General features: G+C 44.1%; 1 protein-coding gene across 3 annotated transcripts in view; it reads left to right on the top strand.

The window, feature by feature from the left end:
* Window positions 1-26,063, top strand: part of mcph1 (microcephalin 1) — a 285,601-nt gene that overhangs the window by 238,992 nt on the left and 20,546 nt on the right. For all 3 annotated transcript variants that reach the window (XM_052025076.1, XM_052025078.1, XM_052025077.1), the window contains one exon: window positions 25,726-25,963. In XM_052025076.1, the coding sequence (XP_051881036.1) occupies window positions 25,726-25,963 (238 nt within the window). The remainder of the gene's footprint in view (window positions 1-25,725; window positions 25,964-26,063) is intronic.

Below are 26,063 nucleotides of genomic sequence, written 5' to 3'. Positions count from 1 at the left end.
TAAATGCTGTGAAAGTGAGCTTTTTGCAGCAGCAGCACAGGACAAACATGCAGATCAGGGTTACTGGCTATGTTGGTGCCGGGAGCGTGGCGACACTTGCGGGCTGCCCCAGAACACTCTACACAAAAGATGCATTTCACTTTGTGTTTTGATGTACATGTGACTAATAAAGCTTTCTTATCTTAAGTTAACATAAACTTAAATTCCATAAATTATACATAACTTACACATGTGCAAAATGAACAGCAAAGTAAACATAACGACACTAGAGCAAGGTTGAGACACAGAAGAGGAAAACATAGTCTGAGACAGTGTTAGGGTTGTTCAAGTGGGTTCAAGAACCTGACGGCAGTGGGGAAGAAGCTGTTGTTGAACCTTGAGGTGTGGGTCTTCAGGGTCCTGTATCTCCTGCCTGATGGCAGCATTGAGAAGAGGGCACAGCCAGGATGGTGGGGGTCCCTGCTGATGGATCTCGCCTTCCTGAGAAGATGTCCTCAATGGTGGGGATGGTCATGCCGATGATGGAGCTGGCTGAGTTTATAATCCTCTGCAGCCTCTTGTGATCCTGTGCATTGGAGTTTCCTCACCAGGCCGTGATGCAACCAGTTAATGCTTTCCACTGTCCATCTGTGGAAGGTAAACATGACTCAGACACCATCCCTGTGAGCCTCATTGGTGTAGCTGCATCTACATGTACAATAAGGTAATGGAATCAGTAAGAGTGATTTTACTATCCATCCCCTACCTTTTTCAAAGTACTTATGCTATTTATTGAACCCTCATTTAAAAGTTCACATAGGTTTTACACTGTGAAGCATTTGAATTGCTGCAATCTTATTCGAGCAAGTCATTTGGAACTCATGCTTTGCTTATCCCGCTTGGGGCCTCTGTTTAATTCTTCACAACTTAATGAACCCATTGTTGAAGCATGCACATGGAGCCCGGATTGGTCAGGCCAAGTGGTCTCGACAGTGCTGTATATTCTGTATGGTTCTCTGTCAGCACCACTGCGCACTTCCAGCGTTAGTGATTTACAAAGTGTGGATTAGCCAGTTTCAGTTTGGTGCCTGACAGAACGGTCCTGGAGATACGGGTAAAGTTTCTATTCAATGAGAAAATCTCTGTTTAATGTGGGTGCAAGTCACCTCCCTTTGTCGTGGAATTGCAGTGCAGGTTCTTCCATGTCCGTGGTACTTTGGTGCTGAAGGTTCAAAGTATCCAAACCTGCCAAGGAGCAGTGATCAGTCAAGCAGTACAGCAGCTACATGCTGCCTCGTCAGCAATGTTGTCCGCAGCCTGAACTTGTGTAAAAGTGCTCTAGCATCACTGTACCTGTGCACATCCTTGGTACACATCTGATTTTCTTTGCACACTCGCTGAGTTTTCAAGACAATTTTTTAGCATAGATCCTACAAATGTGTGATGGGGCTGCAGTTTGAGATGGTGATTGATAGTCACGTTTGTGCTGAGGAGTTATTTATGCCAATATGAGCCCACAGCAGGTGAAATGTGACACCCACTGGAGAAGTGTATTATATTCCCAATTCCATATCACGTAGAAATACCTGAAATTAGATTGCAGGCCTTTTGCAGTCTTTTCCAGACTCAAGCTTCAACAAGGGAGCAGTAATTTCAGTAATGATATTGTGTTGTTGACAAGATAGCTACCTTAGTTACTGCAGTGGTTGATCTTGCATCCCCCTCCGCCTGCAGTTGACTTCACAACATTATCACAACCCAGCAGGAATAAAGTTGGGGTGAAATCATAATCCTTACGTACTCCAGTAACACAACAGATCTGTCAGTATGGACCTGACTGCTTACAGAGTGGAAATCTTACTGCTGGACGGTATAACTTTGGGAGGGATGCCAATAGGCTGTAACAGAAACCATTGGCAGTGCATGTTCAGTCAGTCAAAAGCTTTTTAAAAATCGATATAGGCAACTTACAGTGGCTAATTTTATTTTCATTTATTGAACGCCATAGAAAAGGATCTCTTGCTTTGAGAGGCCTTTTCTCTGTTATGTCAGCTCATTAGTGGTTGTTGATACTGACCAGCAGGGTGGTCAGGCTGTCCCTGCAATGTTACTGGGTCACATGTTAAAAGGAGACAGTGGTCGAAGCTGCTGAATGCCTGATGATTATAGACTTTTCCAACATTTGCTTCTCAGTAAAACTGCAGATCGTGCACCATGGGAATCTCTGCACATCTTCTCTGAGAGAGGTGTCCCATATCTGGAGGTCACATGCAGCATTAATTTCAACTAAGATGTTGACTTTGGCCTGATGTTCCAATGATCTGAACTAAATTTAATTTCTATTTCAGCATTAAAATATCCAGAGGAACAGGTTCGACCAGACCAAGGAAGTAATTGGTTTATTATTGTCCCATATACCACGATACAGTGAGAAACTTAGTTTTGCATGCCATCCAGATGGAGCATTCCAAAACATATGTACATCAAAGTAGCACAAAGAGAAAAGCAATATAACAATGCAAAACATGGTGTTACAGTTCGACTTACAGAACAAGTGCATCAACCACTGAAGTCAGGCCTATACTTTCCTGACTTTTGCCTCCCTCCCTTCTTAAAGAGTGGAGTGACATTTATGATTTTCCAGTCCTCTGGAACCATTCCTGACTCTAGTGATTCTTGAAGATCACTACTAATGCCTCCACAATCTCTTCAGCTACCTTTCTCAGAACTCTGGGGTGTAGTCCATCCGGTCCAGGCAATGCATTCCAGGCATCCACCACTCTCAGTAAAAAAAATCGTACCCCTCACAGCTGTTCTGAACCTACCCCCTCTCTCACCTTAAATGCATGCCCTCTGGTATTGGATCGCTCAATAATGGGACAAGGACTTTGCTTGTCCACCCTACCTATGCCCCTCATAATTTTATACACCTCCAACAGATCACCCCTCAGCCTCCACTGCTCCAGAGGAAAGAGCCCAAGTTTGTCCAGCCTCTCCTGACAGCACATGCCCTCTAATCCAGGCAGCATCCAAGTAAACCTCTTCTGCACCCTCTCTAAAGGCTCGACATCCTTCCTATAGTGAGGTGACCAGAATTGCACGCAATACTCTATGTGAGACCTAACTGGACTTCGATGCAGATGTGTCATAATTTCCTGACTCCTGTAGTCAATACCCCGATTAATAAATGCAAGCATTCCATAAGCCTTCTTAACCACCCTGTCTACCTGTGTAGCCAGTTTCAATGAGATGTCCCAAACCCGGGCACCAGGCAGGCAACACAGCCTTTAGGTCTCTCAATCCTTGCAACAGAAAATTGTGTCCATTCCCCTCATGATACTATCTCCAATCACAGCTACATTTCCCTTCTCCACTCCCTTTTGAATGGCTCCCTGAACCACGGTGCCATGCTGAGGCTCCTCCAGCACTACCTCTTGGATCCCCCTACCTGCCTCATGCACAGAATATCTAAGTGGAAATTATGTTTTGAAAGATTGAGTCGTCAGAGCAATTGAATTTTGCATACTTCAAGAAAAGTGGACTATACTGGATAGGACCCATCAGGAAATCGGTTACTATTTAGGGAAAATTTATGCCTATGGGCAAAATTCATCACTTTGTTATTATATTCAATCCAACTTGCCATGCAGGACAGTTGAAAATTATTTAAATACCTTGGGGTTAATGTTCCTGTCTGTGAAGCTGTGACCTCACAGGAGGTCTGGGGACCTTCTTCAAGTCCTGGGTCATGCTATTTGACAGATGCCTCACTGCCCGCACACTCCATCTCTGGACAGAGCCCAGTCTTTCTGGGCTGCCCCAGATTTGCTCTGGCCATTCATTTCATTGGGGGTTCTTATCCTGCAGGTTCAGAAGCCAATGGGAAGGGAAGTAATTTCACTGCAGGTGGTGTGTGTTTAATCGACTCATTCTTAATTTTCTTAATCTCAGTTACAGTCCTTGCAAGATGACAAAGGCCCACCCACAGCATCACACACTCTCAATGCCCAGCAGAGTATTCAGGGCAGTGCACCTGCAGAACTACACCGAGGCCTGGTTGCCCTTGAGACCTCTCCAGGGTGCAGAGACCCAGCACAATCAGCTAGGAGCACAGCGACTCTGGGAGGCAAGTGGTGTCCAGGAACATCCACTCATTCCTCGAAGATAGTTCAGTACAACTCTGAAGTTGCAGACACAATGTGCTAATGACAATTTAAACAGGAGAACGTTCACGATCCACTTCTTGAGGGAAGTTAAGTTGAGTTTATTGTCATGTGCACAAATACGGTGAGGGACAGGTACAGTGAAACACTTGCAGCAGCATCACAGGCACGTAGGTACAGACAACAACACAGAGAGCATAAGTTGTGCGGCGTATGTCAGTTTTGTTTCCTTTCTGAATGAAGCAGTGTCATAGAACATAAAGGATATCTGGGTCGCAAGGAATTCTGCACCAGCAGATGTGTTGCAGCTCCCTCACAGCTTTACATTCCTCACCTCGATATCCACGTTAGTAGCTGAGGTTAGTGTCTAAAATTCACAGTATTGTAAACTGGTCAGTTTGTTGTGATTGTTGGGTAGATAAGACACTTAAGGTTTTTTGATCCGTTTACATATTCAGCAGTGAAAGTTATCTCTCACTGCAGGTTTAATTTGCACTGCTGTAGCAATGGAGAAATTCCAAGTTATCTTCAGATGTTGGAGATGTGGAGAATTTCTTTGGAAGGGTTGTTGAATGTGCCCACATCTTTGTTATTGTGGTTGTGACTAAAGATCCTTTATTGTTGAATGTGGATTGTAGTCGGGTTAGGCATGGTACTTTATGGACTGATAGCGTAGTGGTTAGCGCGATGCTATTACAGCGCCAGCGATCAGGGTTCGATTCCCGTCGCTGTCTGTAAGGAGTTTGTACGTTCTCCCCGTGTCTGTGAGGGTTTCCTCCGGGTGCTCCGGTTTCTTCCCACATTCCAAAGACGTACAGATAGGTTAATATGGGTTTAAAATGGGCGGCGTGGACTCTTGGGCCGGAAGGGCCTGTTACCACGCTGTAAATAAAATTTAAACATTTAAAATTTTTAAAAAATGATGCCACAAAATGATAAAAGCTGACTGCTGTCCACAGTCCCACCCACACTGGCGTACTGACCTGAAGTAGATGTTGAGGGGCTCATCGAATGATGAGTGCTTCGTTAGCTCCACTCTGACCTAAGCACCCTTGTAGCATGAATACACTTCATTGGTTGGTTTCAGGTATCCTTAACCTGGAGATGACCTGTGTCCAGTATTCGTAACAAGTCCGTGTACAGTGCTGGTCTATGAATGGACTTGTTTTTACTTGTCTGTGGGTTGTGAGTCCACGAGACCAGCTGTTATTGCCCATGTTGAGTCCTTTGTTTCGTTGGAGTGACTTGACAACTGGGGTCTTATTTAGGTCTGAAAATGAGCAAAAGATAATCTGGAAATTTGAGTCAAATAGGAAATGCTGGACACCTTCAGCAGGTCAGAGAGCACCTGTGGAAAAGCAACCTTTCAGGTCTGAGGCCCTTTGTCAGATCTTCATCTGACCCTTCATCTTAGACCTGAAATGTTAACTTGGTTTCTCTCTCCACAGACACTGCCTGACCAGCTGAGTGTTTCCAGCATTTTCTGTTTTTATTTCATCTTCAGGTAAAGATGTCAGTTTTCCTTCCTTAAAGTAGTAAGTCAATCAGTTTGTTTATAAAATAGTTTCAAGGTCACTATATTGATACTTTTGCTTCATGAACAGATTTTCTAAAAATAACACAAATTTTAACAAATATAATCTTATTTCTCTGCGATTATTAGTCAACACATGTAGATAACTGGTCCAGTGACACAGCTGTAGCCTTAAATATTGGACAACTACAAAACATCAGGCATGTAGATCCATGTTCAGCAACAGGTATGGAAGTTGAGATGAAGTTTGTACAGCACCATTCCTGTGGATCTTCATTATTAATGGTCTAAATTATCTTCCAGAAAAGTGAGTACTAGGTCGTATATCCTTGACTTTTATGTACCAGACACCACTAAGTGCTTTCTTTTAATATTCCCTGTTCACGCTCAAAACCAATGTGAAATCATAATGGCTGAGAAAGATGCAAATATTTGAGAAAGCAAATGACTTTTTTATGATAAGTGACAAAAGGTCCTCGAGGGTCTTTTTTTTCCTGATAATACATCCTGATTGAAATGGTAGTGGGTAACAGTTCTTGCGAGAAAAGTGCTGATTCATCCACGCTTTGTAGGATTTGATCAAAACCCAGACAACTGTCCTTTTCAACGTCAATTAAGTGTGAGAGACATAAATTTTACATTTACTTTATCTTCTTAATTAACTGCAGTATGAGGCAGCGCTTAGCAGCTAAAAGATCTGTCACAGACATCCATGAATGGAAATTAATTGACTGCAATCCGCCTGGGCAAGAATGGAGTTTATTGTCTACAACCTTTTGATGTATTACAAGAACCAGCCGAAGCTGCAACATCACCAAATTCATGTTCTCCATGTTTTTTGGTTATTGTTAGCACTTGGTTCTACATCATAGGTCTACCATTTGAAGCCACCTGGGACATCCGCCTCAGAGGCTTTTCCTCACCTTGCCCTCCCTCCACCCCACCCCAGAGTTGACACCACACTGCTTTAGTGAAATACTTTGTAAATACCTTCGTGCTTAATCACTTACTGCTGGAAATAAAATTCAGACTAACAAGGGAATCTATCCCCCTGCATTCTCAGCACAATTTTAAATTTGTAAATTGGTTCATTATTGTCACCCAAGTTTACTTGGAATTATAGTTTTGAAGGCAGAGCTGTAGTCAATAAAAAAATAGTCTAACATCAGTGCCTTTACTGTCCAGATATTCCAGAGCTGAGTGTAGGGCCAGGGAGATGGCATCCGCCGTAGACCTTTTTCGGCAGTAGGCAAATTGCAGTGGGTCGAGGTTGTCTGGGAGGCTGGAGTTGATGCGTGCCATGACCAGCCTCTCAAAGCACTTCATGATGGTCAATGTCAGAGCCACCGGGCTGTAGTCATTATTGGTATTGGAATTGGTATATTATTGTCACTTGTACCAAGGTACAGTGAAAAACTTGTCTTGCATACCATTCATACAAATCAAGTGCATTACACAGTGTTGTAATTCATTACACAGTGCATCAATGCAGTACAAGGTCAAACAATAACAGAATGCAGAATAAAGTGCAACAGCTACAGAGAAAATGCAGTGCAGGTGGACAATAAGGTGCAAGGTCATAACAAGGTAGATTGTGAGGTCAAGAGTCCACCTTATCGTACTAGGGAACCGTTCAATAGTCTTATAACAGTGGGACAGAAGCTGTCCTTGAGCATGGTAGTACGTGCTTTCAGGCTTTTGTATCTTCTGCCTGATGGGAGAGGGAGAAGAGAGAATGCCCAGGGTAGGGGGGGGGGGGGGCTTTGATTATGCTGGCTGCTTTACTGAGGCAACGAGAAGTGTAGACAGAGTCCATGGAGGGGAGGCTGGTTTCCATGATGTGCTGAGCTGTGTCCACAATCTCTGTAGTTACTTGCAGTCATGGGCAGAGCAGTTGCCATACCAAGCCATGGTGCATCCAGATAGGATGCTTTCTATGGTGCATCGATAAAAATTGATAAGGGTTGACGGGGACGTGCCAAATTTCTTTAGCCTCCTGAGGAAGTAGAAGCACTGGTGAACTTTCTTGGCCATTGTGTCTACGTGGTAGGACCAGGACAGGCTATTGGTGATGTTCACTCCTAGGAACTTGAAGCTCTCGACCTCAGCACCATTGATGTAGGCAGGTGCATGTACACCACCTCCCTTCCTGAAGGTAATGACCAGCTCTTTGTATGCTGGTCTTTTTAACGCAAGTGGGAACCTCAGATTGAAGTAGGAAGATGTTAAAAATGTCTGCAAATACCCCCACCAGCTGATCTGCACAGGATCTAAGGATACGGACGGGGATAGCATCCAGGCCAGATACTTTCCATGGGTTCACTCTCCGGAAGACTGATCTGACGTCCACAACAGTGACCATGGGTTCAGAAGCATTGGAGGCTGGCGGTGTGGGTGGTGACAAACCAATCCCCTTCTGCTCAAAATGTGCATAGAATGCGTTAAGCTCATCAGGAAGGGATGTGCTGTTGTCAGTGGTGCTGTCTGACTTCATTTTGTAGCCCGTTATAGCGTGTAAGCCCTGCCACAACTGACAGCTGGTCTGGGACTCGATTTTGGGCTGGTATAGTCTCTTGGCATCTCTGATAGCTCTACGGAGGTGGTATCTCAATTTCTTGTAAAGGATGGGAGTTACTGAAACAATCATTCAACAATCCTCAAAGCAGATATTTTTTGTTATGAAAGCATATTTTGAAATATAGATTTTCTCACTGGATAATTTTGTTAATTATAGTTTAAACTTTGTTGCAGTTAAAAAAGGTGTGGCAGACTAAGTGTTTGTAGTGGCTAAAGCAAAGGTGTTTTTTACTTGACTTAACTCTCTTGCAAATCAAAGGTACAGTAAGAACTTGATAAACACCTTTATTATTTTATCTTAGCTCCTTCTGTGATGATCTAACTGTGCTGAAAACACAAGATGAAAGGAGTTATTTAACCCATTTTAAACATGGGACTTCTACGATATGAAGAACTTGCTTTTCATGGTGCTTCTCGAGGCCTTGGGAGGAAACCAAAGCATTTTACAGCTGTTGAAATTAATAACTGTCGTCACTGTTTTCCTGTATAATCAAAGCATCAGTTGTGTTATCGTTCAGTTTTGCAAACTGTCAGATCTTTAAGCCATTATCTCATATCCCATCGGGCAGAAGATACAAAACCCTGAGAACACGCACCACCAGGTTCAAGGACAGCTTCTATCCCACTGTTATCAGACTCTTGAATTGGACCTCTTATATGCTAAAGATGAACTCTTAATCTCTCAACCTATCTCATCACAGCCCTTGCATCTTATTGTCTGCCTGTGCTGCACTTTCCTTGTAACCATAACACGATTTTCTGCGTTCTGTTACTTTTCCCTTTTTATTACCTCAATGTATTATGTATGGAGTGATCTGACTAGATGGCACGCAAACAAAAGTTTTTCACTGTATCTTGGTACATGTGGCAATAATAAACCAATTACCAGTATCTCATATCCCTGCTACCAATTCTTGTTTAGTTGCAAATATTGCTGACACAAGGGGCCATAATTCTAAGGTGATTGGAGGAAGGTATAAGGGGGATGTCAGGGGTAAGTTTTTTACACAGAGAGTGGTGGGTGCATGGAACGTACTGCCGGCAGAGGTTGTTGGGGCAGATACATTAGGGACATTTAAGAGACTCTTAGATAGACACATGAATAATAGAGAAATGGAGGGCTATGTGGGAGGGAAGGGTTAAATAGATTTCAGAGCAGGATAAAATGTCAGCAAAACATCATAGGCCAAAGGGCCTGTACTGTGCTGTATGTTCCACATTCTGTTGGATTTTAAGAAATCTGCTTGCATATCAGGCAGAATAAAAAATAACCAGCTGTTAGTGTTAATCTGTAGTTATCTTGATTGCTTGGCTTTTGCAAGCACCCTTCACAATCAAGCTCTGCCCTTGGTATTTTTTATTCATTACAGAGTAAAAGAACAGTTCTTGTGCAGCTTGCTTTGTGATACAGAACCCTGAGCCTAAGTTTCTTCCAGCAGTCAGCTCTCCACACTTGCTGTCCACCGAAGGAACATAAAAACACAAGAAATAGGAGTAGGAGGTAGCTATCTGCCTCCACTGCTTCCCTGGGCAGAGAATTCCTCAGATTCACTACTCTCTGGGAAAAGCAGTTTCTCCTCATCTCCGTCCTAAATCTATTCCCCCAAATATTGAGGCCATATCCCCTGGTTCTAGTCTCACCTACCTGTGGAAACAACCTTCCTGCCTCTATCTTATCTATCCCTTTCATAATTTTATATGTTTCGATAAGATCCCCTCTCATTCTTCCGAATACCGGTGAATAGAGTCCTAGGCGACTTAGTCTCTCCTCATAGGCTAACCCCCTCATCTCCGGAATCAACCTGGTGAACCTCCTCTCCACTGCCTCCAAAGCCAATATATCTTTCCTCAAGTAAGGAGACCAGAACTGCACACAGTACTCCAGGTGCGGCCTCACCAGTACCCTGTACAGTTGCAGCATAACCTCCCTGCTCTTAAATTCAATCCCTCTAGCAATGAAGGACAACATTCCCTTCGCCTTCTTGATAACCTGTTGCACCTGCAAACCAACCTTCTGCGATTCATGCACAAGCACTCCCAAGTCCCTCTGCACAACAGCATGCTGCAAAGTTTCACCATTTAAATAATAATCTGACCTTCCAAAGTGGATGATCTCGCATTTACCAACACTGGGCTCCATCTGCCAGAACCTTGCCCACTCACTGAACCTATCTATATCTCTCTGCAGACTCTCCGCATCCTCTGCACAATTTGCTTTTCCATTCAATTTAGTATCATCAGCAAACTTAGATACACTGCACTCGGTCCCCTCTTCCAAATCGTTAACGTATATCGTGAACAGTTGCAGGCCCAGCACTGACCCCTGCGGCACTCCCCTCACCACTAATTGCCAACTGGATAAACGCCCATTTATTCCAACTCTCTGCCTACTATTGGTTACCCAATCCTCTATCCATGCTAATACATTACCCCCAACTCTATGCATCCTCATCTTATGGATAAGTCTTTTATGCGGCACCTTATTGAACGCCTTCTGGAAGCCCAAGTATAAACATCCACCTGCTCCCCTCTTATCCACTGCACTCGTTTTATCTCAAAGAACTCCAGTAAGTTTGTCAAACAGGAGCTGCCCTTCCTGAATCCACACTGTGTCTGCCTGATGGAACCACTTCCATCCAGATGTCTCACTATTTCTTTCTTAATGATAGCTTCAAGCATTTCCCCAACTACAGACATTAAGCTAACTGGGCTATAGTGACCTGCCTTTTGCCTACATCCTTTTTTAAACAGTGGCAAGACATTCGCTGGGACCTGCCCGGAGTCCAGAGAATTTTGGTAAATTATCACAAACGCCTCCACTATAACCTCCGCCATTTCTTTCAGTACCCTGGGATGCATCCCATCAGGACCAGGGGATTTGTCTACCTTTAGGCCCACTAGTTTGCTCATCACTACCCCTTTAGTGACAGAGATTGTATTGAGGTCCTCACCTCCCATCGCATCCATAACATCTCTATTTGGCACGTTAGATGTGTCCACCACCATGAAGACAGACACAAAATAGTCGTTCGAATATTAATTCCCCCTTCTCATCTTCCAAGGCACCTACGCTCACTTTAGCCTCCCTTTTCCGCTTTATATGGTTATAAAAACTTTTACTATCTGTTTTTATATTTTGTGCTAGTTTACTTTCATAATCTGTCTTCCCTTTCCTTATTGCTTGCTTAGTGGTTCTTTGTTGCTTTTTAAAGTTTTCCCAATCTTCCAGTTTCCCACTACTCTAGGTGACTTTGTGTGCATGAGCTTTTAGCTTGATGCCTTCTTTTATTTCCTCAGTTATCCAAGGCTGGTTCTCCCCACCCTGACTGTCCTTGCTTTTAGCTGGAATATACTCTTGTTGAGCTCCGTGAAAAATCTCTTTGAAAGTCTTCCACTGTTCCTCAACTGTCCCACCACACAGCCTGTGTTCCCAGTCTACACTGGCCAACTCCTCCCTCATCCCACTGTAGTCTCCCTTGTTTAGGCATATACACTGGTTTTAGATCGAACTATTACACCCTCCGTTTGTGTGAGAAATTCAATCATACTGTGATCACTCTTTCCAAGAGAATCCCTAACTACAAGATCATTAATTTTACCTGTCTCATTGCACAGGACCAGATCTAAGAGCAGTTTCCCTGTAGGTTCACTAATATTGCCATACTTCCTTTTTCCAGATTCTCTTGTGTCCATTTGCTGCAGTTTTTGTTTTAATTTTCAAAGTAAGTCACTTGGTTCAAATGGGATCCATCCAGGGCCACTGAGGGAAATGGGGTGATGATTCAAGAGGGTTTACCATCATCTTCTGATCTTCCCTGGGCACAGGGGAGCTACCAGGGGACTAGAAATGGAAAATGTAACACCCTAGTTCAGGAAGGAGAGGATGATGAAACCTGTAACTACAGAATATCCTCTGGTAGATGAATTTATAAAAAGAATAATCTGAGAAAAACAACAGGCACTGGTTTGTGCTAAAGAGGGAAATTCAGTGAACATATTGTATTTGGAAGCTTTACTGAATGGTTTGGGGAGATGATGGAGCAGGTTGAGAAAGGAATGCTGCAGAAGTTTTCCATATTGGTCAGAAGCCATTTGACCAAGTCCCATAGAAAAGGCTGTTACCAACAGTAGCCAACTAGTAACAGCTCAAAGTTAATATCAAGAAGTGGGCTATGATAATTTTCACAGGGAATATTCGGGTGTGCAGAAGTAGAGATGTGCATGTTTTTTGCATGAAGCTTTGAAGGTGGCAGACATGTTCAGAGGGTCTTTAGTAGAGTATTTGGGATCCTGGGCTTCATAAAGACAAGCAGAAAACACAAGGGCAATGAAGTTACAGTGAACTTCTTGTTAGGCAACTACTGGAGAAGTGTGTCTATTTCAGACCAACCAACTTCAGGTCATTTGTTACGGCTTTAGAGAGGATGCAGAAAAGATTTATTAAAATTGTCTGGGGGTAGTGAGAATTCAGCTACAAGGGAAAGGGTTGTTCTCACTGGGTCAAAGGTATTTGATAGAGGTGTGAAAGAACATACCAGGTTTAAACAGAGTAAATGGAGGGAAGTGTTTCACATCAACAGATGGTTCAAAGACCAGGATTCACAGAGTTTAAGTAACAGGCAAAGGATACAAAGTCCCATATGGGAGGCTGGTTCAGAAGGTTAAGTCGCTTGGCATTCAGGATGAAGGAGTCAGTTGGATTCAACATTGGCCTAGCGGGAGAAGCCAGAGAGTGGTAGTAGGTGGTTGTCTCTGACTGGAGGCCTGTAACTGGTGGTGTGCTGCAGGGATCAGTGCTGGGTCCATTGTTGTTTATCATCTATATTAATGATATAGATGATAATGTGGTAAACTGGATCAGCAAATTTGCAGATGACACCAAGATTGGAGCTGCAGTGGACAGCGAGGAAGGCTATCATAGCTTGCAGCGTGATCTGGACCAGCTGGGAAAATGGGCTGAAAAATGGCAGCTGGAATTTAATGCAGACAAGTGGGAGGTGATGCTCTTTGGGAGGACAAACCAGGGTAAGACTCACACAGTGAATGGTAGGGCTCTGAGGTGCACATTAGAACAAAGGGACCTGGGAATACAGATCCAGAATTCCCTGAAAGTGGCATCGCAGGTAGATAGGGTCGCAAAGAGAGCTTTTGGCCCATTGGCCTTCATAAATCAGGACATTGAGTACAGGAGTTGGGATGTCATGTTGAAGTTGTACAAGACATTGGTGAGGCTGAATTTAGAGTATTGTGTGCAGTTCTGGTCACCTACCTACAGGAAAGATATCAATAAGCTTGAAAGAGTGCAGAGAAAATTTTCAAGGATGTTGCCGGGACTTGAGGATCTGAGTTATAGGGAAAGGTTGAATAGGTTAGGATTTTATTCCCTGGAGCGCAGGAGAATGAGGGGAGATCTTGTAGAGGTATACAAAATTATGAGGGGTGTAGATAGGGTGAATGCATGCAGGCTCTTTCCCCTCAGGTTGGGTGAGACTAGAACTAGAGGTCATAGGAGGGTGAAAAGTGAAATATTTCAGGGGAATCTGAGTGGGAACTACTCCACAGAGTGTGGTGCGAGTGTGGAACGAGCTGCCAGTGGAAGTGGTGGATGTGGGTTCAATTGTAACATTTAGGAGAAGTTTGGATAGGTACATGGATAGGAGGGGTTTGGAGGGATGTGGTCTTGGTTCAGATCAATGGGACTAGGCAGAAGATCAGGTCGGCATGGACTAGATGGGCCAAAGGGCCTGTTTCTGTGCTGTAGGATATGACTCTGTACAGGGGGGTTGTGAGAAAAACCATTCTTGTGCAGAGAGTGTTTATCATTTGGAGTTGACTACTCCTGAGAGTGGTGGAAACACTCAGTCAGGGTTTCCATAGTGAACTGGATCGGCACGAGAGAAAATATTTACAGGGTTTTGGGGAAAGATATAAGAAAAGATATAAGATATTTACTTATTAGTCACGTGTACATCGAAACACACAGTGAAATACATCTTTTTACGTTCCTAAACATGTATGAATAGATTTGTTCCACAGGAAGTTGCCAGGCTCAATGTGTTGTAAGGCCTTTGGCACCTCAACATTTCAAAGTCAAAGTCGAGTTTATTGTCAGATGCACAAGTCCATGTGTGCACAGGTGCAGTGAAAAACTTACTTGCAGCAACATCGCAGGCACAGAGCATCAGGTACACAATATTCACAACAAAAACATAAACTAAACATAAATTGTCCACAACTTCTGCAAGAAAGAACACAATTAGAACAAAAACAAAGTCCATTGTAGTGCAAAGTGGTCACAGTGTTGCTGCACTGAGGTAGTGATTTGGGTTGTGCCGGTTGGTTCAAGAACCGAATGGTTGAAGGGAAGCAGCTGTTCCTGAACCTGGTGGTGTGGGGCTTCAGGCTTCTGTACCTCCTGCCCAATGGGAGCTGCAAGAAGATGGCACGGCCCAGATGGTGGGGACCTTTGACGATAGATGTTGCCTTCTTGAGGCAGTGCCTCCTGTAGATACTACTGATGGTGGGGAGGGATGTGCCTGTGATGTATTGGGCTGAGTCCACTACTCTCTGCAGCTTCTTGTGTTCCTGCACATTCGAATTGCTGTACCAGACCATGGTGCAACCAGTCAGGATACTTTCAACAGTACTTCTATGATTCCGCTGCAAAGACTCTGTTTATATCACAGCTCACCTCTGTGACGAGTTCCCCATTAAAATGAGTTAAAGGAACTTGCCTGAACTCCCAATATGTGCTCCCTTCTTGCAAAACCTCTCTCCACACATTCCCAGTGACAGAATTAATAACTGTCCAACAACACTTCAAACTCCTCTGAAGGATATCGGCTGCGTATACTGCCATCATTTCTGGATGGCTTGCATAGTAATTACCAGCTTGATTAAAAATAATCTCGGCGATCTGGTTCACCTACTACAATGATCTAACAAGAGCCAGCAAGTTCCTGAACCCTGCCTATTTTTATAGGAAATTGAAAAAGTTGACCAGAGATTAATTGCCTCCCTTAAGAATAATTGGAAACATTAAAATTATATATATTGGGAGAAGCAGATTTGAAGCTTTGAAAGTGCTTCTCAAGTTTGCTTATTTTTAGGTAATTTTTATGCATGTAATAGTCATACATAAGACCAGTGATGTTACCTTAGCAATGTCCCCCACCATCAACATCCTGAGGATCACCATTGATCCAAGGGTCATCTGGGCCAACCAGATAAATCCTTGTCTCAGAACAGGTCAGAGGCTGGGTATCTTTTTGGTACTAGAAGGTCTTTCCATCATCAACCAGCTACAAACAAGAGACTACCTTCCACTTGCCTGGATGAGTTCAGCTCCAAAAACTCTGAAGAAGCTGGACATCTTCCAAGACAAAGCAGCCCACTTGATTGGTACTCCATCAATCCCCTAACACTCTCATTCTCTCCACCACTGGCCCACAGTGGCTGCACTGTAAATCATCTATACAGTGTACTGCAATTCTTCAACCAGACCTGCCATCTCCACCACTGAGGGCAGCAGGTGCAGGGGAACGCCACCACCTGCAGGTTCCTCTCCAACTCACACCAAACTGACTTGGAAGGATATCCCCAGTCCTGGCACTGGTTCTAGATCCGGGAAATCCCTCCCCAACAACACCATGGGAGTGACTTCACCAGAAGGACTGCAATAGTTCAAGAAGGCAGCTCACTCTCCAACTTCTCCAGGGTAATTAAGGATGGGCAATAAATGCTGGTCTTGCAGGAATGCCCAGATCCCAGAAAGTGAATCAATTAAAAAAAATATTTGAAGACAAGTATTCAGTAGATGTGCACAATATGATAGAGCACCTTATACCAATGAGAAGATTAAACAAAAAAAAAACACAGGGATAAACAAAATGGTGCAAAGATAAAATTAAATAAGCATTGAAAATTCTGCAACAACTACGTATACATCTTTTAGACCAGTATTTGTCTGCAGCTTTGAATCTCATGCAGCAGAATGACCACTCCTTTCCTTACCCTGCATCATAAATACTATCCTGTGATTCCCTGTCCTGCTGCCCTTTCATTGCATTTGGGTTCAAAGTTCCAGGATAGAGTTTGACATCCCCATAAGCATTGCTCCACAGTAGGATTGATGTCCAACTGACTCAATACGTTGGGCATAAAAATTTGCAAAGGAAACGTCAATCAGCTGTTTTAATGCAAGAGCTTTGAAATGTTGCTCTTGTCACACCTAGGTGGTAAAATTTAAATATTGATAGACCAACTACTGAATATTTGTCAAGTTGATCTACAGATGTGTCTAACATGTTTAATTACTCCAGAAAATTGCACATTGCAGAGCATTTCTTCAAAACATTCTAAGCAGCTGTCATTGCTGATCCCTCATTACTCTGAGCTAGGTTGGTGAGCCTTCTGGTGATGTTTTGATTTTGTTTAATCGATACATTTGCACACTTAAATTGAAATCGTCGGTCACTTAAGTAATGGTGCAACAATCAACTTGCCTCTCAAAACTTTGGTCAAAATAGCAGGATAAATTCACCATGCAAGTTGCTTGCCTGCCTGCTCTTTGTTCCAAACCAGATGATTATCAAGGCTGTCCACACCTGCTTCAAAGTATCCTGGCTCAGCTGGTGATATTTCTTATTAATTTGCCTGTTCTTTTATTTTATATATTCCTGTGAAAAAGCAATACATTAGAAAAATATATATTTGTTTCATAATTAGTTTGCTCTAACTCACAGAAACTTTTAAAAAGAGGAAGAACTTTGAGCAAGAGCATGCATTTTAACTCAAAATCTTTCAACCACATTTGAATATCCGCCAAAATCTGGATTCAGTTGCCAAGTATGTTATCAAAAGTTCCCAGAGGAATATTATCTTTAAACATACAATATGTTGTTACAATCACTCTTTTTATCACACTAGTTCATGAAATAAGTCCACCAATAATGCCAGCAGGCAGTTCTGAGGCACATTTAGGGAATGCAGTCCACAATTCTCGCTTTTACTTGTATCCATAGTTGGTAATGTTGGTTCACAACTTTTATTGTGGCCTTGTGATCAGTTGGTGGAAGAACAAGGCTTTTACTGGACCTAAAATTGTGCAATTCCAAGCATCTTTTTCTGACATGTTACCCTGAAAACCGAAGGCAATCAAACTGTGCCAAATACTGTATAACAATCTGAGGCAAGAAGCCAGCATATTGGTGTCCAATGCTTGTTGGGAACTAAAACCATAACGGATGTAATGCTTGGAACTGTTTTAGCACGTAATGTTTACATTATGAGGCAAGTTCATTAGATCATCAGCAATGTTACTAATTATTCTGATAATTATTTGCAATTTTTGAGCTCCTGATTATTGAATATCAACAGCAACTCAGGCAAAGATCGTCACTGAAGCTCTGTACTTCAGTGATGATGAGAAAAGTTGAAATAGCTGATCTTCACGTTAAATCAATGGAAGACCTCAGTGGGTCTTTATAGCCACAGAACATAGAACAGTACAGCACAGGAACAGGCCCACCACATCAGTGCCGACCATGATGCCAATTTAAACCAATCCCATCTACCTGCACATGTTCTCTATCCCTCCATTCCCTGCCTGTTCATGTGCCTGTCTAAATGCATCTTTAGCATTGCTATCGTATCTGCCTCCAGCACCTCCCCAGGCAGCACCTTCCAGGCACCCGCCACTCTCTGTGTTAAAAAAACTTGCCTCGTAAACCTCTCTCACCTGAAAGCTCTGCCTTCTGGTATTTGGCATATGTTCCATCTCGGAGGAAAGTGATGTGAACACCATCCTCTGACAGAACTCATTAGCATTCAGGTTTACATTGCAGATTCATGGAATCATTATGACACAGAGGGAGGGGATTCATCCCACTGAGACTGTGCCAGCTCTTTGTAGAGAAATCCATTCAGTCCCAGTCTCTGCTCTTTCTCCTAGACCTGCCAGTTCTTCCCCTGAAGTATTTACTAATTCCCTTTTGAAAGCCTGAATTGAATGTTCCACCAACATATTTACAGGCAGCCCCTGCCAGAGTACACTCACTACAGGGAAACATTTTTAATCAGGTCATCCCTGGATCTTTATCCAATCCCTTTAAATCAGATCCTCTGTGACCCCACCAGTTGTGGGAACATTTTCTCTCCACTGTTCCAACTGAAATCTTTCAAAACTTTGCAACCCCATCAGATCTCCTCCCAACTTCTCTGCTCCAAGGAGAACATGGAACAGCAGAGGAGCAGGCCCTTCGGTCCACCATGTCTGCGTCAACCATGATGCCAATCATTCTAATCCCACCTGCCTGCACGTGGGCTGTATCCCTCCATTCCCTGCCTGTTCATGTGCCTCAGTGCCCCTGAAATGTTGCTCTTGTATCTGCTTCCGCCACATTCCTGGCACCCACCACTCTGCAGAACAAAAAACTTGCCCCCCACATCTCCTCTCATCTTTCCCCCTCTCACTTAAACTTATGCCCTCTAGTGTTTGACATTTCCACCCTTGGAAAAGACTCTGATTGTCTACCCTCTCTATGCCTCTCATAATTTCACTCTCCAATCCAGGCAACATCCTGGAGAACCTTGTCTGCACTCTCTCCAAAGCCTCCACACCCTTCCCATAGTGTGGCACCACAACTGCACTCAACACTCCAAATGTGGCCCAATCAAAGTCTTATCCAGCTGCAACCTAACTTCCTGACTCTTATACTCTACACTGCGACTGATGGTGACTGAAGGCAGGCATGCCATCACCTTTACCACCCGATCTACTTGTGTTGCCACTTTCAGGGAGCTATGGACTTGGACCCCAAGATCCCTCTGTACATCAATGCTCCTCAGGGTCCTGCCATTTACTGTACACTTTCTCCTCAATTTGACCTCCCAAAGTGCAACACCTCACACTTGCCTGGATTAAACTCTATCTGCCATTTCTCTGCGCATATCTGCAATTGGTCTATGTCCTGCTGTATCCTTTAACAATCCTCCTCACTGTCCACAACTGCACCAATTTTCATGTTGTCTGCAAATTTGCTAATCAGACCACCTAAATTTTCATCCCAACAACCCAGGTCCCAGCACTAATCCTTGTGGAACACCACAAGTCACAGACCTCCAGTCAGAGACACACCCCTCCACCGCTACCCACTGTTGTCTATGGCCAAGCAAATTTTGTATCCAACTTACCAACTCACAGTTGACCGCCTGTGACTTAATCTTCTTAGCCGACCATGAGGGACTTTGTCAAATGCTTTACTGAAGTTCACATAGACAGCACCCACTGTCCTACCCTAATCATCCACCTTTGTCACCTCCTCAAAAATCTCAATCAAATTTGTAAGACAGAACTTCCCCTGCACAAAGCCACGTTGCCTATCCCTAATAACCATACTTTTCCAAATGTGAGGATATCCTGTCCCTAAGAATCTTCTCCAATAATTCCCTTGCCACTGATGTACGGCTCATCGGCCTATACAAACAACCCCAGATATTTATCGATTCTTACAACTGAACTCCCTCCTCCCTGCAACCATTTGAACATTTTGCGCACCCTCCCTTCGGCTTTCATCAACTGATTGAGGTGTGGTGACCAGAATACCTCAGCAGTGACCTAACCAGTGTTTTGAAAGAGTTTGCATGGCTATTTTTCATTTGTATTCCATGCCTCTATAGCTGAAACACAGAACTCTGTCTGCTTTCTTAGCCATGTTTTCACCGGCACAGCCTTTCCCACCACAGGCAACACCTAGAAGAGGCGCTGCCTCAACAATGTGGCATCTATCATCAGATATCCCCACCTTCCGGGTCATGCCCTGTTCTCACTGCTTTTCTCACCAAATAAGTTTACAAAGTCCCATCGGGCAGGACGTACTGAAGCCTGAAGGTTCACCACCAGGTTCAGGAACAGCTACTTTCCTACAAACATCAGGCTCTTGAACCGACCTGCAAACCCTAACCCTACCTCAGCACTGAACACTACGGACCACCCCTTGCACCGCCAGGGACTTGTCTCTGATTGTGTCCTTCTTGTGCACTAAAGTCTTGTTTTAAAGAGTCTTTTTTTCTTCACTGTCTGGTATAATCTGTGTATAATTTACATTCTGTGTGTTGCCTGTACCTACGTGTCTGTGATGCTGCTGCAAGTTTTCCATTGTACCCATCTTTGTGCATATGACAATTGACTTGACTTAGAACCATAGAATAATACAGCACAATACAGGCCCTTCGGCCCACCATGTTGTGCCGACATTCAAACCACACCTAAGACTATCTGACCCCTTCCTCCCACATATCCCTCCATCTTAAATTCCTCCATATGCTTATCTAACAATCTCTTGAACTTGACCAACATTATCAGCCCCCACCACCACCCCAGGCGGCGCATTCCATGCACCAACCACTCTCTGGGTGAAAAACCTCCCTCTAACATTTCCCGTGAATTTCCCACCCATCACCTGAAAGCCATGCCCTCTTGTATTGAGCATTGGTGCCCTGGGAAAGAGGCGCTGGCTGTCCACTCTATCTATTCCTCTTAATATTTTATATACCTCTATCATGTCTCCCCTCATCCTCCTCCTCTCCAATGGGTAAAGCCCTAGCTCCTTTAGTCTCTCCTCATAATCCATACTCTCTAATCCGGGCAGCATCCTGGTAAATCTCCTCTACACCCTTTCCAACGCCTCCACATTCTTCCTATAATGAGGCGACCAGAACCGGACACAGTACTCTAAGTGGGGTCTAACCAGAGTTTTGTAAAGCTGCATCATTACTTTGCAGCTCTTAAACTCGATCCCATGACTTATGAAAGCTAACATCCCATAAGCTTTCTTAACTACCCTATCCACCTGTGAGGCAACTTTCAGTGATCTGTGGATATGAACCCCCAGATCCCTCTGCTCCTCCACACTGCCCAGAATCCTGCCATTTACCTTGTACTCTGCCTTGGAGTTAGTCCTTCCAAAGTGTACCACCTCACACTTCTCTGGATTGAACTCCATCTGCCACTTCTCAGCCCAGCTCTGCATCCTATCAATATCCCTCTGTAAGCTTCGACAGCCCTCCACACTATCCACAACACCACCAATCTTTGTGTCATCTGCAAACTTGCTAACCCAGCCTTCCACCCCCTCATCTAAGTCATTAATAAATATCACAAAAAGTAGAGGTCCCAGAACCGATCCCTGTGGGACACCACTAGTCACAGCCCTCCAATCCGAATGCACTCCCTCCACCACAGCCCTCTGCTTTCTACAGGCAAGCCAATTTTGAATCCACACTGCCAAGCTTCCCTGGATCCCTTGGCTTCTGACCTTCTGAAGAAGCCTACCATGGGGAACCTTGTCAAACGCCTTACTAAAATCCATGTTGACCACATCCACTGCACTACCCTCATCAATCTTCCTGGTCACCTCCTCAAAGAACCCTATCAGGCTACTGAGGCAAGATCTTCCCTTCACAAAGCCATGCTGGCTGTCCCTAATCAGTCCATGATTCTCTAAATGCTCATAGATCCTATCTCTTAGAATCCTTTCTAACAGCTTGCCCACCACAGACGTAAGGCTCACTGGTCTGTAATTCCCTGGACTAACCCTACTACCTTTTTTGAATAAGGGGACAACATTTGCCACCCTCTGATCCTCTGGTACCATTCCTGTGGACAACGAGGACTCAAAGATCCTAGCCAACGGTTCAGCAATCTCCTCCCTTGCCTCACGAAGCAGCCTGGGGAATATTCCGTCAGGCCCCGGGGACTTATTTGTCCTAATATTTTCTAACAGCTCCAATACATCCTCTCTCTTGATATCTACGTACTCCAGAACATTATCCTTACCAACACTGTTCTCAGCATCATCAAGACCCCTCTCCTTGGTGAATACTGAAGAGAAGTATTCATTGAGAACCTCACCCACTTCCACAGCTTCCAGGCACATCCTCCCACCTTTGTCTTTAATCGGACCCACCTTTACTCTAGCCATCCTTCTGCTCTTCACGTATGAGAAAAAAGCCTTGGGATTCTCCTTAACCCTACTTGCTAAAGCCTTTTCATGTCCCCTTCTCGCTCTCCTCAGCCCCTTCTTAAGTTCCTTCCTTGCTCCTCTATATTCCTCATGAGCCCTGTCTGATCCTTGCTGCCTTCTTCTTCCTAACTAGTTGTTCCACCTCTCTCGTCACCCATGGTTCCTTCACCCTGCCATTCCTTCTCTGCCTCACCGGGACAAATTTATCCCTAACATCCTGCAAGAGATCCCTGAACATTGACCACATCTCCATAGTACATTTCCCTTCAAAAATGTCATCCCAATTTACACTCACAAGTTGTTGCCTTATAGCCTCATAATTCGCCTTTCCCCAATTAAATATCTTCCCGTCCTCTTTGCTTCAATCCCTGTCTGTGACAATGCTAAAGGTTTTTGAGCAGTGGTCGCCGTCCCCCAAATGCTCACCCACCGATAGATCTGTCACCTGTCCCGGTTCATTACCTAAAACTAGATCTAAAATGGCATTCACTCTAGTCGGCCTGTCAACATACTGTGTCAGGAATCTGTCCTGGACACACTTAACAAACTCTGCTCCATCTAAACCTTTGACACTAAGCAGGTGCCAATCAATATTTGGGAAGTTGAAGTCTCTCACAATAATAACCCTGTTATTTTTTGCATCCTTCCAAAATCTGCCTCCCAATCTGCTCCTTGGTATCCCTGCTGCTACCGGGGGGCCTATAGAATACTCCCAGTAGAGTAACTGCTCCTTTCTTGTTCCTAACTTCCACCCATATTGACTGTAGAGAGGATCCTTCTACATTATCTACCCTTTCTGCAGCTGTAACAGTGTCCCTGACCAGTAACGCCACCCCTCCTCCTCTTCTCCCCACCTCCCTATCCCTTTTAAAACACTGAAAACCAGGAATATTCAATATCCATTCCTGCCCTGGTTTCAGCCATGTCTCTGTAATAGCCACAATATCGTAGTCCCATGTACTTATCCAAGCACTCAGTTCATCTCCCTTATTCCTGATGCTTCTTGCATTTAAGTAAATGCACTTTAGCCCATCCACCTTACTACTTTTATAGCCTGTATTCTGCTTCTCCTTCCTCAAAGCCTCTCTACCTGTCAGATCTGACTTTTCCCCATCCCCTTCTTCCTCAGACCTACTCCTCTGGTTCCCATCCCCCTCGCAGACTAGTTTAAACCCTCCTGAACCACCCTAGCAAACCTGGCTGCAAGGGTATTGGCCCCCCTCAGGTTCGGGTGTAACCCGTCCTCTCTGAACAGGTCCCACCTTCCCCAGAAGAGATCCCAATGAAGGTTTCAAGAGACTTGTAACCTTGAAACCTTCAAAGATTTATACACAGATAAATCCAAGTCTTCATTTCCTTCACCCCCAAGAATGGAAACATTTTAAGAAACAAAGTATGTGGATTTAGTGCATGTCACTACATCAGCTGATTGCATTGGGCTTGGTATTTGCCAGATGTAGTCACCGTGGTAATTTGGGGAGAACATGCCTTCAAACTGCCTTCAGCTGATGTAGCTGATTTTATGATATTGCACATAGAGTCATAGAGCACTACAGAACAGAAACAGGCCCTTCGGCCCACCCAGTCCATGCTGACCTGATCTTCTGCCTGGTCCCATCTAACTGCACCCGGACCATATCCCTCCAAACCCCTCCCATCCATGTACCTATCCAAACCTCTTAAATGTTACAATTGAACCCGCATCCATCACTTCTGGTGGCAGCTCATTCCACTCTCACACCACCCTCTGAGTCAAGCTCCACCTCAGATTCCCCTTAAATATTTCACCTTTCACCCTAAACCTATGACCTCTAGTTCTAGTCTCACCCAACCTGAGGGGAAAAAGCCTGCATGCATTCACCCTATCTGTACCTCTCATAATATTCTATGCCTCTATAAGGTCTCCCCACATTCTCTTCAAGTGCTAACCTATTCAACCTATCCCTCTAATTCAGGTCCTCAAGTCCCAGCAACATCTGTGTAAACTTTCTCTGCACTCTTTCAAGCTTATTGATATCTTTCCTGTAGGTAGGTGACCAGAACTGCACACAATACTCTAAATTCGGCTTTACCAACATCTTGTACAACTTCAACATAACATCCCAACTCCCGTACTCAATGCCCTGATTTATGAAGGCCAAAATGCCAAAAGCTCTCTTTATGACCCTCTCTACCTGTGACACTACTTTGAAGGAACTATGGATCTGTATTCCTAGCTCCCTTTGTTCTACCGCACACCTCAGAGCCCAACCGTTCACTGTGTAAGTCTTACCCTGGTTTATCCTCCCAAAGTGCATCACCTCACACTTGTCTGCATTAAATTCCAGCTGCCATTTTTCAGCCCATTTTCCCAGCTGGTGCAGATCACACTGCAAGCTTTGATAGCCTTCCTCGCTGTCCACTACATCTGCAAATTTGCTGATCCAGTTTACCACATTATCATCTAAATCATTAATGTTGATGATAAACAGCAACGGACCCAGCACCAATCCCTGCGGCACACCACTAGTCACAGGCCTCCAGTCAGAGAGACAACCATCTGCTACCACTCTCTGGCTTCTCCCACTAAGCCAATGTTGAATCCAATTGACTCCTTCATCCTGAATGCCAAGTGACTTAACCTTCTGGACCAGCCTCCCATGCAGGACTACCTTAACAAGAAGCCTCCTTTTCTCTTCCTCAAAGGGTGCTGTGAAGTTGTTTCTGTCTGTCAAAGAGGACAGATCAGGCCTGGTTTTGATGTCTCATCTGAATGGTTTCACCTCCAACATTGTAACGCTGCCAGAGTGTCAGCCTGCACTGAGTGCCCAACTCTCTGCAGGACGATGAGAGAGCTACCAGCTGAGCTCTGCCTGTTACTTTGTTAACCTATTTGGTTAGATCAGGAAAGATTTTTGGATTATTTGTAAATGAACTCAATCTTTTCATGTGTTTCTGGGCTTCACACTGCTGTCCATCACCAGCCCTGTTTCACAACTGGAAACCAGACCAGATCTCCAACTAATGGGAGCATGTAACACCCATCTGTCACTAAAGCCACCACCTGTCCAAAAAACAATTCCCAACAACTAACAGGAGAGCTCTAGTGGAAAGTAATGCCCAGTTTTGTTCTGATTTTGGCAAAATTTCATTTGAAGCAAAGGTTAAAACAAAATTTGTTGGGGCTGTGCCAAACAGTCTCCCTGACCCATACACCCAACCACCTCTCCCACACTGTGAAGGAAAACAATGGAACATTATTGTGTGACATAGCAAAGCCTAAGAAACATTTATCATGTATTTGTGATGACAAAAGCAAGCCATGTTTCATGAATTTAGCTGCAATTTGCAAGTTAGTTCTGCATTTATACATTCTGTAAATTCACATTAACTTAACTGAAATGTATTTTTGATTCCATTTAATGGCATAATGGAGATTCTTAATATTATTGTTTTCTTCTTTGAGCAGATCTGCAGATTAGAAAAACAGTCAACAAGAGGACCCTATCAGCAGGATTTATTTGTGAATCAGCCTTTGATGTTCATTTCACCTCAAAGCAAACCACCTGCGTTAATGCTGGAGAAACTCGTGCAGTTATGTGGGGGAAAGGTGTGCAAAACGCTCCGCAAAGCTGGAATTTGTATTGGACAGTACACGGGAAGGAGACCTCCAGGGAACAAACACTTGTCAGAACATTGGATACTGGGTAAGTGTTGTCCATCTCCGGAATTCCTGCACCAAGCTGTCAATCAGTGACAGAGCGGCCAGAACTTGATGGGATGGAGGGTCTTCGCCATAAGGTTTGT

This window comes from Pristis pectinata, chromosome 10 (assembly GCF_009764475.1).
Source record: "Pristis pectinata isolate sPriPec2 chromosome 10, sPriPec2.1.pri, whole genome shotgun sequence".
In the NCBI taxonomy this organism is placed as follows: domain Eukaryota; kingdom Metazoa; phylum Chordata; class Chondrichthyes; order Rhinopristiformes; family Pristidae; genus Pristis; species Pristis pectinata.
The sequence above is the reverse complement of the archived record's forward strand: the minus strand, read 5'-3'. Positions and strand labels throughout refer to the sequence as shown.